The sequence below is a fragment of the Oryza sativa genome, chromosome 1, assembly GCF_034140825.1.
Source record: "Oryza sativa Japonica Group chromosome 1, ASM3414082v1".
Taxonomy (NCBI): Eukaryota; Viridiplantae; Streptophyta; class Magnoliopsida; order Poales; family Poaceae; genus Oryza; species Oryza sativa.
Genome location: NC_089035.1, coordinates 16,122,412 through 16,142,330, shown reverse-complemented (window position 1 = coordinate 16,142,330; position 19,919 = coordinate 16,122,412). Strand labels below are relative to the sequence as shown.

Sequence of the window (19,919 nt, the reverse complement as noted above, 5' to 3'; positions counted from 1 at the left end):
CCTAACTGCTCTCCGATTTATCCCCTAATCTCACTAACATGTGAACCATCGGTCTAAACTGAATGACATGTGAACCATCAGTCTAAACTAAAAATATTTGTTGTAAAAACTGGTCTTAAGTGAAAAAATTGTTCGTCGAGTCGGTGATCCAAGATATAACTTGGGTAAGAATATCAAGACCAATGTACAATATCTACACTTCGCTCATTCATTCAAGAGTCCTGTTCTTTTATGTTTATACATCGGACTATACCACGGATTATTTATTCGACGATTCTACTTAGATCACTTAATTTAAGCTATATATTAGGATTATAACATATCATATAGTTTTTTCCCTACAATCAAGTAGATAATCTATCAGATTTTATCCATGAATAATTTATTTAGAATATGCTACCTTAAAAAAACAGCCACAAAGTAGGAAGCTAAATTAGCCAGTGTAGATACTAAAAAGGAGAGCTCGCAACATACCATGATACACTCTATCCTATAATAAGTGCAATTCTAGAATTTAAAAACAATTATCATGGAAGAAAAAAAAATATTTACATGGTCCTCGTTAAAGGTGGAACTGTTGGGAATAGGAGGGTGTTTGGGATAAAAGGAGAAAAAAAATAAATGAGAGCAAGTACTATAGTACTTAAAAAATATAGTATTCAAAAGTACACTCTTCATAAGATAATATTTAAATACTACTAGAAATGCAATTATCGTTTGGCGAATTGAAATATTAAGTCATTAAAGATTAAAAAGAAAAGAGAGAAAGAATGCCTGCAGAAATACTAGAGCGAGAGCCGTGTGTAGTACTTGCTTGACATGACGTGCATGTTTTTTCTTTCACTCCAGTGTTGCTGAGTGGAGAAAAGGAAGAAATTTGATGTTGGAACAAATGAACGATATGGTGGGGAGCTATGGCATTACAAATATTAATCACCGAAAAGCACTGATTTATACTCTAATTCAATTAGTACCCTGGGAGGCACAGATATGCAAGATCAGACAAGTACACTGCGGATAAATTATGGAAAAGCATCCGCTCACACCAGAAAAGCTTGAAAGAGAAGGAGCATGTATTATTATTAAAATCAGATTAGAGTTTTAATATCGGTATACGGACAATGATTGACACTAGTGCCTTTTTAAATTAGGATTAACTTATGGCATGAATACCTGCATGACAGAGCCACATGCAGTAAAAGCCAAAAAGGTTCAGAAACTAATCCAAGTTATTGTTTCCCCCTTGAATCAACCGAAGTAGTAGCTGTGCCGATCCAAATAGAGATGAATGACCTGGTAAATCTCTCTCTCTCTCCACGCTACTACTGCTAATCATGCAATGGTTACTCATGCGACGCAAGGGAGGAAGGAGACATGTAACTTTCCATTATCTTTATTAAAAAAACATGAAGAGAGAGTCATGCGTCACATCTCACCCACACACATGTCCGCTAATCGGTCTGAGAGCTTGCTATGTATTTTCAATCGAGTTTTTGTGCAGTTTCTATTTAAAACAAGTTTTTCAAATGGTTAAATCATAAAAAATTTTGGTTGATACGTTCTAGCGCACTCTAAGATATTAGGGGCATATATAGCCCTCGTGTCTCATGGATACCGCTTCGATTTTGCTATATATTTATCGTTATTTTTTTAAAAAAAGTTTCTCGGATGTAAATATAGTATAATTGTAATGTAATTACAGGTAAATTTGCACGTAACTTTTACATAGTTTTTGAATCGTTATATCTATCTATCTATCTATTATATACTAAAAGTCCATTAAACTTTCTACAAACGCTCCCAAACCGCCAAGTGGCACCCTATAAACGCTCTCAAGTCGCCAAGTGACACTCTAATAAATAAGAGAAATCCGACAATCTATTTTCATTTAAATTGGTGGACCCATTATTTTGGATGGTTAGAACTATTTTGCCAAAAAAAAAAAACCTCTGGAACCAACATACCTAATATTTTTGGCATCATATTGCCGAACGTACGTACGTGAGTTTCCCTTTCAGTTCCTTCCTTTTATTTTCTATTTAATGAGAAACTAAAATCAAAATTACTTTTACAGTCAAAAATCACAAAATAGACCAACTACTAAGTCTAGCAGCTCTCCCTCCGTCACATTAAAGATCTTACAAAAGCTTTTAAATCATTACATGGTGCTATTAAATTAGAAAAAGTACTAGAAAATATTAAAAAATTCTAAGCACCCGATCATCGATTTCTACTTAAATTGATGGATTTAGGTCGTTAGATTTTTTAATAAAAAATCCTAGACCTCTCTCCATCCCTCTCCACCCCCGTGTAGTGTTAAAATCCGTTAAACATTTTATAAACACCTCTAATCTAGCTACTATATGACATTATTAAATCAAAAAAAATCTTAGAAATTTCAGAAAAATAATATTATATACTAAAACTCCATTAAACATCCTATAAATACTCCTAATCCACCAAGCGACACCTTACAAACGCTCCTAGGTCGTCGAGTGGCTCCGACCATCGATTTTCATTTAAATCGGTGGATCCATTATTTTATTTTAGAAGGTTAGATCTTTTTCTTAAATACATGCATCCGGAACTTCCCCGTCACGTACGCACCAACGAGCTATCTTCATGAGAAATTAAAATCAAAATTATTTTTACATTAAAAAACCACAAATAGACCTCCACCTGCTAGATCTAGCAACTCTCACTCTGTCACTCTAAACATCCTACGAATGCTTCTAGGCTGCTAGGTGGTGCAATTAAATTAAAGAAAATACTAGAAAATCTTAAAAAAGAACAAAGCATTCGGCTATTGATTTGTTAGTTTTCTAATACGAAAAAACCTCTCTCCCTCCATCCCCATCTCCTTGCAGCATTAAAATCCATTAAGCATCTTATAAATGCTTCTAAGCTGCTATATGACATTCTTAAATTAGAGAAAAATCTTAGAATTTTTGCAAAAAAAAAATAATCCAACCATCGGATTTGACATAAAAAAAGATGGACACGTTATTTTAGGTTATTAGATCTATTGTTTAAAAGAAGAACACCCCAAACATCCATCCCTCCATCCTTCTTTGCGGCATGTGGTGTTAATAGACGGTCACACATGTTATAAACACTCTTAAGATGTTACATCATTCTCTTAAATCAGATAAAATTGTAAAATTTCTGACCAGAAAACAAAACATTCGACCATCGGTTTCGACATAAACATCTGACACATTATTTTTTTAGCAAATCTAACACATTATTTTAGGTTGTTAGATTAATCATTTATAAAAATATCCCAAACCTCCCGCCCTCCCGCCCGTGTACAGCATGCACCATTCTTTTCTCTCTATTTTTTTTATCTCCTTGACAATTAAAATTAAAGTTATTTATATGGGCAAACAAAAAACACAAATGGACCTCTATCTATTACTTATATCCCATTAGGCATCTAACGACTCTTTATCAACTTAATTGATTTCTCTTAACATGCATATGAGGGCTACGTACCTATAGAAATTGACCTTGATACTTTTAAGATGATCTTTTAGGAGAACAATAAATATTATTAAGAAAGATGATCATAGCGTCCGAATTACACATATCATCTATGAAGTCACTAATCATAACAAATATTCATATAGCAATATAGACAATATGTTGAAAATAAAGGTGTGGTTGGTTGAACATCATACCGATAAGCATATGGGTGCAGTGGCCTTAGCAATAAATCAATTCAATTCCATATAGAAATTAAAGACCATGTCCATTTTTTTATTTTTTGTAAAACTTGCTACAGTCCATTGTAAAGTCTTGACTTAGAACAATCTAAAAATGTGTATTTGTTACAAGACAATCCACTTTAGTGATATTCACTAAAAACACTATGACCATTACTTTAATATTTTATGAGAGAAAATTTAGAAAGTATGCCTTTACCCCATACCAGGTTATATGCACTTGTATTTTCGTCCCAAATTGTAAAGATCAAATCATTTCAAGGATGATTAATAGAATGAAAATCTCCAAAAGAAAAAAAATAAAAATGGACATGAAATAAATTGAAAATTGGACAAACGTTGCTGGATTTAAAACCCATACTTAATAGAAAAATTTTAAAATACAATCCAATAAAAAAATGTTATTATTTGATTTCTTTTGGGTTGTAAGATATCCTTCTAGCGAGTTAAAATACCCAAAATTTTCTCATAGAAACCACATGCATTGTTTCAACGCAATATTTTCTCACCAATTCAAAACCGCATTATCTCAAATAATTTTATTTTAGAATTTATATGTTGCATGGTTAGTTATAAAAAAAATAACCAGCGTTCAAAGCACACAAAATGAGTTTCATTTTAGTTTAGAATATAATAAAAAATATTTTAATAAAAATCCACCCACACATAAATATTCATAATAAAATTTCACTCACATTATATAAGAAGGTGTCCGCGCATGTGCGCGGGCTACCTTTCTAATTTATTTATTATCTATTATATACTAAGAGCCCATTAAACTTCCTACAAACGCTCCCAATCCACCAAGTGGCACCTTGTAAATGCTCTCAAGTCACCAAGTGGCACTCTAATAAATAAGAGAAATCCGACCATCGCCGCCACATAGCACTCCTACAATCGCTCTTATACTGCCACGTGACATTTAATCACCTAGCCGTCGATTTTTACTAATATACTATGGACCCATTATTTTCTACCATTAGATTTATTTATCCAAATAGAAAGGGATAAAAAGAAGGGCCCACATATCCCACCCCTCCCATCCAGTACGTATGCTTGCGTACATGCCTATGTGCCTCTCCCATATATTTCCTTTCTCTTCTATTTTCCTTTTTAGTTAGATGGAAAAAATATTTTATGATTTATCCAAATACAAAATGATAAAAAAAGGGCCCCTATATCCTCTCCGCCTGTCCAGTCCAGTATGCATGTGTGTACTTACCTCCCCACATATTTCTTCTCTCCTGTTTTCCTCTTTTAGTTATATGGAAAAAATATTTTATGATAACAAATTTTAAACAATTATATTATCTAAATCATATAGATAATTTTTATTTGTGCACACTATTAGATTATTTACTATAAAATTTAAAATTGAAGATCCAAATTAACTATATTATTAAAGAAATTCATTACTTTTAGTCATATATATTTTACGAACTATAGCTATTGTTCACTTATCCATGCATTTTTAAGAAAAAATCATAATAGAGTTTAAACCTTTTGATTAATAACATGGGTGGGCAAGTTTCACAACAAGAAATCTAACCAGTTGAACTACGCTCACTTTATTATGTTGGATATAAAAACAACCATAATTTTTAAGCTACATTTTTAAAATACTCCTATGCCTCTTAAACCGGTAGAACCAGTATTTCTATCTGTTAGATCTATCTTATATATAAAAAAGTGTTTATTTATGGTACATGACATTTTAAAAAATATTACTGTGCAATGATACTTCGTCGTTATCGTATTCCTACTAGGTTGCGTGGAGTCCCTCATCCACTCTACATGAAATGTTCATAGATATATCGCCTCTCAAAATATATCAATAATATTAGGCTATATAAACCCATGTATTTCGTGGAGCTTCATGTCCCACTCAATTTATCTTTTAACATATTATGATAATATATTATACAATTAAAAAAACACATTGCTTCTATTTTATACTTACTTTACTTTCGTTGACATGTTTTCTTAAGAAAATACATCTGCCTTCTTTTCAAATGATGAAGAAGATTATAAATGATTGCTTATAGATATTACTTATGTATGATATAATATGAAGCTAATAGGTTAAAATATTATTAAACAATTAATTAATACTGACAAAAAGAATTTATGGAGAAATCGTGGCAGATGTTCTCCGGTTAATATCTCGCTTTTATAAATACCTCAAACTTGGCGTATGACGCATTCCTAGTTTACTTTAAAAATCATAGCGTGCATATAGGATTCCGTTATGACACATCTGTTTCACGGAAATAATATGTTATCACAAGATTTTTAAAAGTTACATATAAATTATATCGTTAACTTATAATTTATAATTTATTTGTAACTTTTAAAAATCTTAAAAAATTAACGATAAATACATAGCTAATCCCTATGTGCTTTTACCACCAAATGTACCCACGTGTGCATGTAGTGCACCACAAATCCTGGCTCAACGTAGGGCACGACAGATCATTCAAGAGTCGAGAAATGAATCTGACCGTGGTTCCGGTCCATATATATGTCATGTCAAGCATATGGAAGAAATAAATATGTCTTCGCCGAAAAAAAAAATCTATGGAAGAAACGAAACAGGATTATATTCAAACAACCCGAAAGAGAGAAACATTGGGGAGCTTTCCTTCATTAATCGGCACTTCTCATCTCTTGTCAATTAATCCACTAATCCTTCGTTTTACTTTAAAATATACTGATAATATTTTGATTGTGAGTACTCAAGGAGTTGCATCCGTACGTACTTGCCAAAAAAATTGTTTATTAACACAATCATATGGTTCTCCTCAATCAAACATGAACATATGGCGCAAGAGTTGTTTGATATAATGATTATGTTCTCTGGACTAGTGTTGAGCTACCTAGCTAGCTGTAGTGCTATTCAGTATCCCCTTTACAGCATATTTCAGTAAAAGCAACAACATGTATAAATATTCTACCCAAGAAAAAGTCAGTCTCCACCAACTTCTTGGAATATATATGTTCGTCCAAATGGAATTTTTTTGTCTAGTATTTATGCTTTCTTCCAGCGAGATTTGATTGGTTTCTTGGATGTTTTGGTTGCGCACTTTCCCAGTCCCCCTGGATCTTATCTCGTTACTCCGGCTTCCTGTTATAAGCTATAGCAAAATCACAAACTCTATAGCTTATTATTTATGTGGAATTGTTTTCAGAAATAATATTCATTTAATGGAAAATAGTAAAAATGATGGCCACCCAAAAATAATTGTCAAAATAGGGCCATGTCGAACTGCCGAAATTCGACAGGTGCCTATCAAACGGCGAGTCTTCAACAGGTGGAAGCAATCGAACAAAAGGAGTTGGACTGGACCTGTCGAACTACGAGTGTTCGACTGGGCCCACATCTGACAGTGTGCAATGTCAACAGGTCCCAGCGCACAATATTGAACTGTGGCTGTCAACAGGTCCCTGCGACTGCCCCTATCAAACAATGGGTGTTCGACTGGCGGCTTTAAATCCCCCTCTCCACCCTTCGACAAGGGTCATTTTTGGAGTTGAGGGGGCGAGGACCACCAAGTGTCTCATCGGGCTGCCATCGTCGCGGGAGAGATCTGCGCGGCTGGAAGGGGATGCGATGCCCATGACTATGCAGAAGAGAGCAGCAACGCTGGAGGTATAAATTTATAATCCCTAAGTACGACACTAATGATTTGTTAATCATTGTTGAATGTTAGTACATATATTAAATTAGTAGTATGTTGAAGTTAGTACTAGGTTAGTACATATATTTTTAGGTGAGTAGCAATGTATTAATTTGCAAGTAGTGAGCACTAAGTAGAAATAAACATGGAGTACTAGTACACATTAACATGAAGTTATTTGAAAGTAGTGTCCACTAAGTAAAAATAAATGTAGATTAGTAGAAATCAACATGAAGTTATTTTTAGTAGTGACGAATTTAGTTATTTTGCATTAGAGTAAAAATGTACCACAGGTGATGTTATTGGGTAGTAATGTAGTAAGATAATCTGTCATGTTTTCTTAGGATGTCAGGTGATGTGGCCGTTCGTGTATATTATAGCGATGTTCATGTACAACTTTGTGATAGCGGGGTGGTTTCGATCTTTGTTGATACTAGCCTGAATGCGCCGGAGCAGTTGGTTTTGAACGACGTGTTAGGGTGGTTGTATAATATGTCTGGGGAAGATCCAGTGTTTGAAAAAAATATCATAAAGGTTGTGTGGCCAGTAAGGGGTGAATATGGATGACAATGGAGAGTAATGGAGCTTGCATTTATTGAGAGTTGGAGAAAGTTTGTGGCTAGAATAAGGGAGAAAGGGTATAGTCTGAAAATATTGGTGCAGAAGAAAACATATATTTTTGGAATCATCGAGACAAGTCACACGGAGGTAGAACAAACTCCTATAGAGGACGTGCAAGAGGATAATGTTTGCAATAGTGGTCAATGCAAAGCACCGGAAGAGGTTATTGCACCGGTAGAGGTCATTGTGCCTAATAGTAATTGTTCGTTCAGAGGATGATGAGCCGGACTCACCTTTGGTTGTTGATGCAGCGGAGGAGAATAAGCCGCCAGTGGAAGATATAGAAATGGAAAACAATGAGTAAATTGCGCTTGTGGTGGAAGCCAAAATACAACACTATGGAACCAGGAAACCAACAGGTGTGATGACATTTGTAGAGTACTAATCAATGTATGAGATTTTTTTTAAAAAAAAAAAGAAACTTAAGAACTATTGGAGTTTGGTTTCCATCTTATAGCTCTTTGTGCCATGTTTGACTGATGTCTCTTAAACTGATTTTAAGCTTCGATCCTTTTGTTTAGTAAAATAATATGCCTTCATAATTAAGAAGTCATATTTATAACCAATAATTGGCATGTTTGATTTATTGCCATTTTCACTACAGACGTAACACCACTCTCACACCCCGTGAATGTATCTCTTAACCTATGCTCTAATAGACGAAAACCAGCGACATATCTCTAACCTCACTAAAATCATGTTGAAAGTCCACCTACCTATGCATAATATTCGTGCACACCAGGATTTGAACCCTAGTGGGTAAAGTTATACACCCACGACTCCACCACCACGACATTAGAGCAAGTTTAATAGTATAGCCCACTACTAGCTCCAAATCATCTATAGCCAATGTAATAACTAATTCATACTCTAGTTGCTTACTATACTATTAATACCTGGTCCCACCTGTCATACACACATTACGTCTTGTAGTCCGTGCTATAGCTGGCTACAGATCTGTAGCCCGCTGCTCTTCCATCTCTTTCTTTATCTCTTTAAAATATGTTTATAGCTAGCTTATAACCTGCTATTGTACCTACTCTTAGTGTTTCTCTTTCAGGGCTAACAAACTAAACATAGCCTCCCATTACCACCCTAAAAGAATTAGTAATTCGGGATGTTTTCTCTCGTAAAAACAACATCAAAATTTGGCAAGCCTCAAAGCAAACACATTCAACACAACGTCAAAATATTTCAAAATAAATTTTTGGTACAGTTGAAAATATTAAGAAAGTAAATACGCCCCAAGTCAATTGACACTCTACGTTTTGTTTGAATCTCCTGAAGATGAGATTAAGTGTTTTACGCAAAACGAGGTTATAATAACATGTAATTAATTGAGTTTTAATTATTACAAACTTAAAAAATGGATTAATCTAATATTTTAGAACAGCTTTCATATAGAAAATTTTCGCACGAAACACACCATTTAGCATTTTGAAAAGCGTGCCATAAAAAACCAAAAGTTTATCCTCTCTTTCTAGATGATTAGAACGGGTAAGTTAATTGTGTGTGTACGTTTTTTATCCTTCCAAGTGGTGCTATGCCGAGGACTTCTTTTCACTGCAGAGTTGCACTTAACATCAAGATATTGCCCATAAGGGAACCCTTTGACGAAAAAAAACAAACTGAAAAAGAAAATTCCTGTGACTTGTCATATGGAGCATCACCGTGTTTCCTATGAACGCTATCTTTGTTCATCGCTGTCAAATAACCCTTTTGTTTTCCCTTGTGAGGATATAATATTGGTGCTGAATATAGGATATACTCTAGCCAGAAACTTGATTTTTAACAATTAGCGAACACTTCATACCATGCTGAGCATAATACACTGTATGTATGATTTTATTAGAACATGTATTGAGATGTAGCGTTTATTTATTTGCTAGCGAAATGTTCGTGTGTTACGTAGGAAGAAACTATGCGCTCTCACTTGTCAAGGTAACTTGACATCTTGCAAATCATAACAAATCCTATCCTACTGTGCTTAACAACCTTGACATTGTCACTTGTATTGTTAAAAAAAATGGTGCAACCCAATTATATGTTTAAACATTAGCATTTCAGATCAACTTCACTGCTAAAATCTTGCATATATTCTGTACCCACATATTGAGGACATGGAAAATATAAGCAATGTAAATTTCATCAGAGTATTAAATCCTTGCACGAGTTGAGGCCACATCCACATGCCCACAGCCTCTCCCTATCTGAATGACAGACGTGCAAACTACCCCCCTCCATTCTACTTTGGCTACTTTGTTCCTAAGATATTGTCTAATACTGTTAGTAGCAAAGTGGGAATGTTATAAAAGAATGTTTCAGAATAATATTGGTAGAACATAATTGTTTATTATAGGATAAAAAAAAGGAAAAAAAAGGAATGAAACAACTAAAAGAACTTAATGAATAATACTTTTATATGTGTGTTATGAACGGTTCAAAGATCAATATAAAAATAGAATTAAAATGAAACAATTCTAAAATTAAGTTTTAAAATTTAAACTATGGAGATTTACTCAAGATCTTGAGATGTTACTCAAATCATTGTAACCACTGACTACATATCTATTTCCAGGAGTAGAGATCATAGGATAAATATATTGTTACTCCTACACGTAATTGTTTTTAAGAAAATAATACTGCCTTTACCATTTTAGAGTTGATGCTAAAACTCAATCCAGGCTGACAGAAACGCTAACAAAATCATTACAACCGCGCAAAATTGAAAATTACGCAACAAAGGCAGTTTTTATAGCTAAAGTTATTTCGTCCAGAAGTATCCAGCTATCCGTACCAAGTGACCGAACTACAAAAAGAACACATTTTTTACAGGATTACTATGTTGTTACTTCTACCAGACACAGGAGCCTACTGATAGGAGAATTATAGATTCTCAGAGGACTCTACATATTGAAATTCTTAACCCTGAACTTCCATTCTCCCTTGGCCGCGTCAAATGACACAAATTCTGCGCCATGGTCCTTTGTCCACTGCACCAAAATCTCCTTGTACCTATCAACTGCCGGCCCCTCTGTGAACTGCAACCCATTCTTCTGTTCGACGCACTTGACATTCAGAAGAGTGACTTCAGCAGGCTTGTTGAGTTCCTGCCCAACAGGCGGCGTATTGCTCACATCTCTGTACACAATAATCTCACGCTCATTGAACTCCACGATGGATCCAATATCAAGCCTTCTCCAATCAGTTTCTCCATCAAACTTTACGCTGCCATAGCCATGCCTGCCGACCGTGAAGCCCTTCACATGTGAGCAATAGCCTGGCTCGTCCCTCTCTCCCACGGCGAGCTCCACAATAGATGGCACGGTGTAGTAATCGGCGCTGTACAGGCGAGGCAGTACAGACTCCGCTATCGCTTCGCAACGAGGAGCAGCCAGTGGAGACTTTGGTGTCTTGTGACCAGCACTGCTATTCCCCTTCTGATTCTCACCAGGTCCTGACGATGGCAGACCAGCAGCACTGTTGCATACTTTGCTGCGACCTGAAGTAACCAAAAATCGAACTTGTATGATAAGTGTTCAGTTCTGAGATACCTTTACATTTATAGGAATATCTTTAGATAAATCTTTAGAAATGATAATGTATTTTTCACTACTCACAACAGATATCCCTAACATTAAATTACACCACACTTCAGTGATCATATTTTTGCTCCTTAATTGCTACTTCCTCTATCCCATAATATAAGACATGCACGCAGTCCAAGATTCAACTTTAAAAATACTTGACCAACAATTATTATAATACTATAAATTAAATTTTATTTCCTAAAATTAATATCTTTGGATTGACATTTAAATTTACTTTAAGATGGTTATAATTTTGTTGCAATAAATCTTATAGTATATGAGAAAATATAAGTCAAAGATTAGGTTTGAAGACCGTGCCAAGTTTGACTATGCCTTATATTATGGGATGGAGGGAGTAATAAAATAAATAAATGATGTATTCATACTGTACATATGAGTCAGAGTAGAGAAACTGTTTGTCTGAAACATATATCAGAAGGAATGAAATGCAAACACTAATTACCACTTTGATCATCTGGATGACCACCAGTTGGACTAGATTGTTTCCCAGTGTGACTCTTAGCAGGCTGCACCATTGATTTGATAATCAGCTCTTGGTTCTCTCCAGGATATATGCACAAAGAAATGGGTGTTTCTGAAGTTTTAGCATCATGATGACAATGAACCTACAAAAAGGGACATGGTTATGTTATTATATGACCATCAGAATGAATAGACATAAAGGTCAAAGTCATTTCATTCTAAATAGTAATGAGACCAAGGATGTAAAGCATCAAAGCTTCCAACATGATTTTAGAAGCCACAGGGGCCAAGAGATCATTTTATGAAAGACTCATGCATAATAATGTGCAGAGCAACTCTTTACTATGGAGATTCAGTTCCGTACCTCTGAAGCAACACTTCCATTACCATCATTTGTTGAAGAAAATCTAAGCCTTACCAGCCGGATGTTATTTGGAAGTAGCAAATCTATGGTATTCGTGGGAACATCCGCATTTATCTGCAAAGAAGATTATCTTTCTCATATAAAGCAGAGTCTGGAAAAACGAGCGATGGATTTGAAAGGTGGGAAGAAGTTTTGATTTATGCCTCCTCTGAGAAACAAAGATAACGGAAAATAATCATGCATAGTAGTTCCTCTTGTACTGCACCGCAAATAAATACTACAGTCAACAGCAACACTTACAGTAGATGTATATGCCGCTGAGTTGCTGAATACATTTTCCTGACATGCAAATCCAGTAGAAGGTGCATCTCCATGTCGAGTAGCAGGGCATGAGGTTGGACCAAGGGATGATGTGGTTGGCTCCTGTCAACCAACACAAATATCAATGATTAGAGCCAATTTGTTTTGTTCACAAACAAGCCATGATTTAAGGAACTTACAGTAGATGATGTAGTTAATGAGACTGTATTTGCAGCCGTGCCGAATAGAATTCCTCCGTGTGTCGTACAAGGAGCAGTCTGTGAGCTAGCACAGTGGGTGGAGGCATTCTTTTGCAACTCCACGGATGGATGCACAAAAGTGGTAGGAAATAAAGTTGATGATTGGGTTCCCACAGACGGTTGCTTTGTGGGCAGGAATGGAAATGATGTGATGCCGGTACAGTTTAGACCTGGCGTGGAAGATTGCAGTCCTGTTGATGAACATGGTCGCACCAATCCTATTGGGGCAGGCCAAAATGGGTTGGAAGTATAATAGTGATTTTGTGTTGAGAACTGTAGCTGTGCAGATTGTTGATCAGCAGTTGCTGCTGGTGAAAATGGAGTACTGAAATTTGTTTTGGACTTCAAACTGAAAGCAGGTTGACTTGAATTGATCATATTAACTGGAGCTCCAACAGATGATAACATGGGCATGGGAGGTACAGGAGCTGAATTAACCATAATTTTCTGCAGGCCATCACCGCCTAGAGAGTTAACAAATAAAATTAGATTAATACATAGAAAAGGAACAAACATATAGCAAATGTGCCAACAAAATATTAAACATAAATCATCACAGGAAATGATCCATTAATACTAACTCTAAGCATAAATTATTAGAACTATAGGCTTATTGCTCACATTAGCTGTTTAATTTGCTACATGCAAATACTAGAGAAAAAAATATCAAATAGTTAACTATTCTTGCTAATAAGTTGTAAAGATGCTTCAGATTAAATAACTAGAGAGAATTGGACGCGTGAACTCAGATAGTAAGTTGTAAAGATGCTCTAGATAACAATTGAAATAGCTATGTAATTTGTCTTTTGGTGTAACATTAGGCTAATAATAAAGGATGCAAGCGCAAACAAGGGATGCAATCAAATTCTAGGAACAAAGAAAGAGTTTACTCCAAAATGTAGTGACATGTCACTGCTTTCTTTAAAGATCGCATTATCCAAATTCTAACTCATCAAATTTCATAGACAAGTCTAAAGTTCAGAAAAATGCTTCAAACACTTATACCTTTGTCTCCTCTCTGATAATCTTCATGTCGAAGCTCCTCATGGGATTTGCTTATGTATGCTGGCATTGCAGAAATTGATAGTGTATGCTTATGAGGAAGATCATCAGCAGTCTTGGTATAAGCATAGACCCTGCTGCCTTTCGCAGGCTCACCTATATAATTACGATGGAAAAATACAAAAAAATGAAGTGAACTAGATGAAGTGAAATGGGAGAAGAAAATTACAAAGTGAAAAAAATGGAACATGTCAAATTTTAAGCCATGCCACCATGAAAAAATAGATTAGTATCAAAATTGCCTTACAATCAATTAACCAATCACAGAGGTGGAGAAGGTGTATGACTCACCTACCATGGTTCAAATCCTAGTGAATGCATTCATGTGCACACTTGCGCGCTTCAATACATTTTTTGTGAGGTAGACAGATTCATCCCTAACCTCCATAAGTTCAAGTATGTGCTAAGGGGGACACTCAGACAGGTATGTGCATGTGCATCTTCCTCACAATCTTAAAAACAAATGCTCAGAGACATAAAGTAGGTGAAATCCTTCCAGTGTATTAGCACTTTCAACCCAAGCTAAACAAGGGTCTGTGCGACCAAGGATAAACATCAAAGATAGACATACATAAGGTACTCTAAACAGGAGCAACCACTGCATATCAAATATTGGTAATCAGGGTGGCATCATCCACCATTGGCATCAGTACTACTAGCTCAGAGGTTCTCCAAGGTGAGTAAGATAACAGTTAACTACAATTTTGAACATTCACTATGGATGTTTGGGAAGACAATAGGTGCCTAATACAATATAATACTGCGGTGGTTTATTCTGGGGTTCAGCAAATTGTTTGCATCAAGATGTTTTTGAGCCTGGCCCAATTAGAAAAAACCAGCCAGTTTTTGAGCATTCAAGATGTATTACCACAGGACATTCATCAACAAAAACTATTGGACGACTACATTAGAAATATGAAGCATCAATTCGTTCTGATTAATAAAAATATAGTATGTGACCAGACAAACTAAAAAAAATATGTACCAAGAAGCTCAAAACTGTAGTGATTACGAGGCTTTCCTACATTAATTGGACTTATAGATTGATGTGCAACACAGATACTATAACCAAACCAAAAAAACTACTTGATGATATCTTGAAGCATTAGAACACATAATAGAAATTTGTACTATAGAGAAGAACAGGAATTCACAAGCACAAACACGCATAAACAGGAAAATGAGCTGTTTGTAGGTAAGAACTTGCACCTATCATGTTGTTAATTTTTTATAAAGTTGGCAGGTATGAAAGAGCACAAAAAGAAAGGGAGAACAGAAAGATGAAAGAAAAGGTTGCTTACAGAAAAATGGCGTGGGGAAAGAAAACGTGGGACTATCAGAGACTGGATGAGCAGGGGTGGACCAAGATGACGATGGATTAGGACCCATGTGTTGCACAAGGCCAGGTGTAAACAACAATGAAGAGGATTCCCTGGCTAACCCAAAGCTTGGGGTAGACCAGGACGAAGAAGAGCTCATCATAGCTGCAGAAATCAACATTAAATCAAATTAGAGGAATGACAATTGATAAATCAATCCCTATTTCTTAAGAACCACTAAACTGTAATCAATTTATCAATTTCACAAGACATTGGTAGCAACGAGATTTTTTTTTTAGAAAAAAAAGGGTACATATCTAGTACAGTAGACAGTAGTAAATCCACTTGATAGGTGCTACATTTCAGCAACGTGGTAACTTCAGATATTGATTATGCAGGTTCTTTATTTCCAACATAAGGATTATAAACTAAAGTATTCCAACAAGAAAATCCCCATCCGAACAAAACATAACATTATTTAAAGAAACTGAAGCGTTTGTTCAGCCTCATTGCGAAAATAAATTAATTTAGTAGAACCGACAACCCGAACGCTTCAACTTCGTGAACTAACACACCGAAGCATCACCCCGTTGAAATCGTTTACCGACCGAACGAGCAGAGCAGCGCAAATACCTAACGAACACGCTATCCCCCCAACCAAAAAACAAAAACCCCAAACCCCCACACTAAACCCAGCCTAGAGCAGAAAAATTCCAAACCATGCGTCGTCCGGGCCATCAAGGGGAATAAAAACTACGAACCAAATGGAGGATTCGAAGCAGATCGAGCGCCCGTACGACCTAGACGATCGATCACAATGCGGTGAGAGAGAACCGATCGATCACACCTCCCCCGCGCGCAAGCGAGTCGATCGGAGGAAACGGGGGAGAGGTCGAATGGGGGAGAATGGCAGATTGGCAGTAGCAGCAGCAGCAGGTGCAGGAGCAGCAGCTAACCGAGAGGGGAGGGGCGGCGCCGAGCCGAAGCCGAAGGCGAAGGCGAGGAGTTGGCTGCTCTCCGCGTATCTCTCGCCTTTCTTGGTTTTCTTCTCTTTTTTTTTCTTTTCTTTTCGGGGGTGGCCAGGTGGCCTTTATATACAGGACCGGACTGGGGAACACAGGAAACGAAAGCTCACCGACCATATGCAGCTCTGGAATTCCAAATCTAAGCATGCCATGTTGTCAAATTGATAACATAGCATCAATTAGATTTTGCGTATCAAATTCTATTTGTAAGTTGTAACCAACATATTCAAGTGAACAATCAATCCGATTGATCTGATGCCCGAAGTACCTAACGAAACAAATGTACTGTTTGCTTAACTAGTGTCCAAGAGATTAATATACACTAGTATCAAAAACGGAAAGGTTGTATTTGTGTCGCCACAAATTTGTTTGTTTTACAGTCAGATTTTTTAACGGTTGATGTTGCTATAAGATCTGTGTTATTGCCGTGGCAACTGACGTTGCGACTGTGATTAATTAAAACTTAACATCTTCATTAGTTCAAGCTTTCGATGGTTTTCCACGCATGCATGCTATTCTTTATACAAATTTATACTGTAGTTACATCTACTTACATTCTACTTACACGCCACTTACATATGTAATTAATATGTAATTTTAAGACTTACATATATAATTTTGAAACTTACATTATAAATACACTAAATTTACATATGTAATTTATGGACTTATATTGTAAATACATGCTGACTATTTTTTGTAAAAAATATGGCGCTATAAATATTTTTATATTGCTACTCCCATTAAAAATTGAGTAGTGTTGTTTTTTCTCTCCCTGTGAAGGTGAAGCTGATCCACCACTGCTGCTATGGAAAACAAATGAAGACTGTTAGCACTTAGCACAAATTATGATTTTGGTTATCCTACCGGATGAATTAGATTTGAACTGTAAAGAAATCAAACCGTCTATATGCAATTCCAATTCCCAAAATAAAAGCCAACATCTGAATTGACGTTAGGATTAGCTAGGGCAGAGGACAGCCCGATGGAGAAGAAGAAAATGAGGTTTGATGGCAAGACAGCAAGTTGCGGTATTTTATTCGTCGCCATGTAATTCCAGAAATGCAAGTACTCAACTGAATGGCCTGTTGTTAGTTTGTTAGGTTAAATGCATCCATTCCAATTTCCATTGCAAATTTGCTGGTTTGAAAAAATGCCATCACTATTCATGATATTGGGTGCATGTCACTGAAATTTTGCAAAATTTGAACCGTACCACTCCCGTCAAGATTTCCGTCTGAGCATGCGATGGTACATTTCCATCGGTGCCTCCATTTCTTCTCCAGCTCCGGCACGTACAGTAGTAAGCGACAAATCTCCGGCGGTTCTCGGGCTCATGGACAGCGGTGTGGAGGGGGCTTGTCGATGGTGGCTCGTGGGCGGTCTTGTCGATGGCAGCTTGTGGGCTTGAGGTACAGGGGCGGCAACTCGTGGGCTTCTCCTCCTGCCCACACCAACGCTGGTCCCCGCGCCCAACTTCGGCGAGCGAGGCAGAGGAGGCACGCGGCGGCGATGTAAATCCGGCGATGGTAGCAAGCTTAGCACCTGGTGGAGGGAGGTGGAACTGGAAGGGAGCGGCGACCGCAGCCACCAAATCCGACGAGTCTGACATCACGTCACCGGTGGAGTTGGAGGGGAGCGCAGGCGTTGCCGCCACTGCCGCCGCTGCCGTCGCGGGCAGCTGCGGGAGGGAGTCGTGCTCGGCGGCGGCATCAGCTTCTCCGTCGGCACCGACTACCGGCGCTGGATCTTGACGCCCGCGGCAGCCGGCAAAAGAAAAGAAAGGGAAGGGAGGGAGGAGGTGACGCAGAGGGTGGAGCTGCGAGAGGGAGTCGTGCTCAGCAACGGCATTAGCTTCTCCACCGGCACCGACGACCGGTGCTGGATCTCGATGCCCGAGCTCGCCGGGTTACCATCCTCGACATCACCGATGCCTGCTCGTGGCACCCCAATCTTGTGCTGAGCTCGTCACCGCCACCACCGAGCTGCACCTCATCGTTGCCAAACCCTTAGACCACCTGGCCCTCGCCGACGACCTCCTCGTCATCGCCGTCTCATGCTCGGCGGCGGCATCGGCCAGTGCTCGTTTCCTGTTAGAGATGACGAAAGGTACTAACAGAAATGGTGACGGAGTGGCACGGTTCAAATTTTATAAAGTTTCAGTGGCATACACCCAAAATCACGAAAAGTAGTGGTATTTTTTTAAACCAGCAAATTTGCAATGGCATGGATCTAATTAACCCTAGTTTGTTAGACATGCAGGCAAGCATCATGTCTATATATTTAAATTTAGGAGGCAAAGCATCTTGCCATATAGTTAAATGAGGGTTTTGTATGTTTAAGTCGAGGGAAGGGGATTGCGAGTTTATATGAGGGAATTGATGGTGATATTAATATGGGAATTTGATTTTTAATCCCAATTTCTTGTTTGGTAGAGGTGGTGTAAATTGGTAGGGAGTTTAGTTGGAGATTAGGTCATTAATAAAAACGGATGGTTGAGATTTGTTTAGGCAAAGTAAAGGAGGCATTTCCTCCCAATTACCACCCCTACCTGGGTATTGAAAAGGAGGGAGTTTCTTCCACAATTCCCCATCCATATTCCACCAAAAGTCCTATATCTCTCAACTAAATAAAACAGTTATAATATCATCTTTCTAAACTCCCAATCCCTTATAAAAAACTCCCCCGAACCAAACATGCCGTTATATGTTTGTAATTTCAAAGCTGCATGTGCTCGGTAGCGTTTACATAGATCTATTATACCTACTTATATGCCCACCTAAATTTATATTGCATCACTCGATTTTAAGTAGAGTATGTATATTTTTGGCAACTTATTCCATGCCAACAAACTTACAGTATAAATTTCATACGCATCAACTAATAGATTTTAAAAAGAATCTATAAAAAAATTGTATAGTACTTTTAATAATATTACACCTATATACTACAAAGTTTTATCTTGAAAATCATTATATTTTAGCCGTTACAAACAAGATAAAATTCTAACAAATATATGCTCTTAAAGTTGTCACAATTTTTTCCAATTGTTAAAATAAAATAAATTTGAAGTTAACACCTTACATATATGTATATATGCAATATTAGTTCGTGTGCAGTGTACACCATAAATATATTTGGTCAATGAATTGAGACAATTTGAACTGGTTCCCGTTCTTTTCTCTAAAAAAAAGTTAGATGAAAATTTAGATATTCGTGTTACGCTTTTCAAACTGTGCGTTTCATATGAAAACTTTCTATATGGAAGTTGCTCTAAAATATCATATAAGTATATTTTTCAAATTTGTAATAATTGAAACTCAATTAATTATACGTTAATACCACCTGATTTTGTATAAAACACTTAATCTTCATATTCATATTTATCTACATGAATTTCAAACACCATAGTCAACTCCTGGACTTGTCATACGGTCGCCGAAACTCCACCATTGCTTCTTCATCGTCAATTGTCATTCATATCTTAAAAGAA

The 19,919-nt window shown here is 36.9% G+C and overlaps 1 protein-coding gene across 2 annotated transcripts; it reads right to left on the bottom strand.

The window, feature by feature from the left end:
• Positions 1 to 10,755: 10,755 nt before the first annotated feature.
• LOC4325429 (nuclear pore complex protein NUP98A) lies at positions 10,756 to 16,467 on the bottom strand. 2 transcript variants are annotated; one of them, XM_015775138.3, is made up of 8 exons: positions 16,163 to 16,467; positions 15,384 to 15,566; positions 14,026 to 14,178; positions 12,961 to 13,484; positions 12,761 to 12,883; positions 12,461 to 12,574; positions 12,077 to 12,239; positions 10,756 to 11,525 (listed from the first exon to the last, which is right to left on the bottom strand). In XM_015775138.3, the coding sequence occupies exons 2-8, from the start codon at positions 15,562 to 15,564 to the stop codon at positions 10,930 to 10,932; spliced, it is 1,854 nt and encodes a 617-aa protein (XP_015630624.1). In that variant the 5' UTR covers positions 15,565 to 15,566; positions 16,163 to 16,467; the 3' UTR covers positions 10,756 to 10,929. The 2 variants fall into 2 exon arrangements, with proteins under 2 accessions (XP_015630624.1, XP_015630617.1); XM_015775131.3 differs by having other exon boundaries at positions 16,358 to 16,452.
• Between the last annotated feature and the right edge of the window lie 3,452 nt (positions 16,468 to 19,919).

Bases quoted from the DNA above. Each gene is read 5' to 3' on its own strand.
- LOC4325429 (XM_015775138.3), bottom strand. From the start codon at position 15,564: ATGATGAGCTCTTCTTCGTCCTGGTCTACCCCAAGCTTTGGGTTAGCC. The intron at 13,485-14,025 runs GTATAAGTGTTT...TTAACTCTCTAG, and splicing joins TTATCAGAGAGGAGACAAAG to GCGGTGATGGCCTGCAGAAA. The intron at 12,240-12,460 runs GTACGGAACTGA...CCCTTTTTGTAG, and splicing joins ATGGAAGTGTTGCTTCAGAG to GTTCATTGTCATCATGATGC.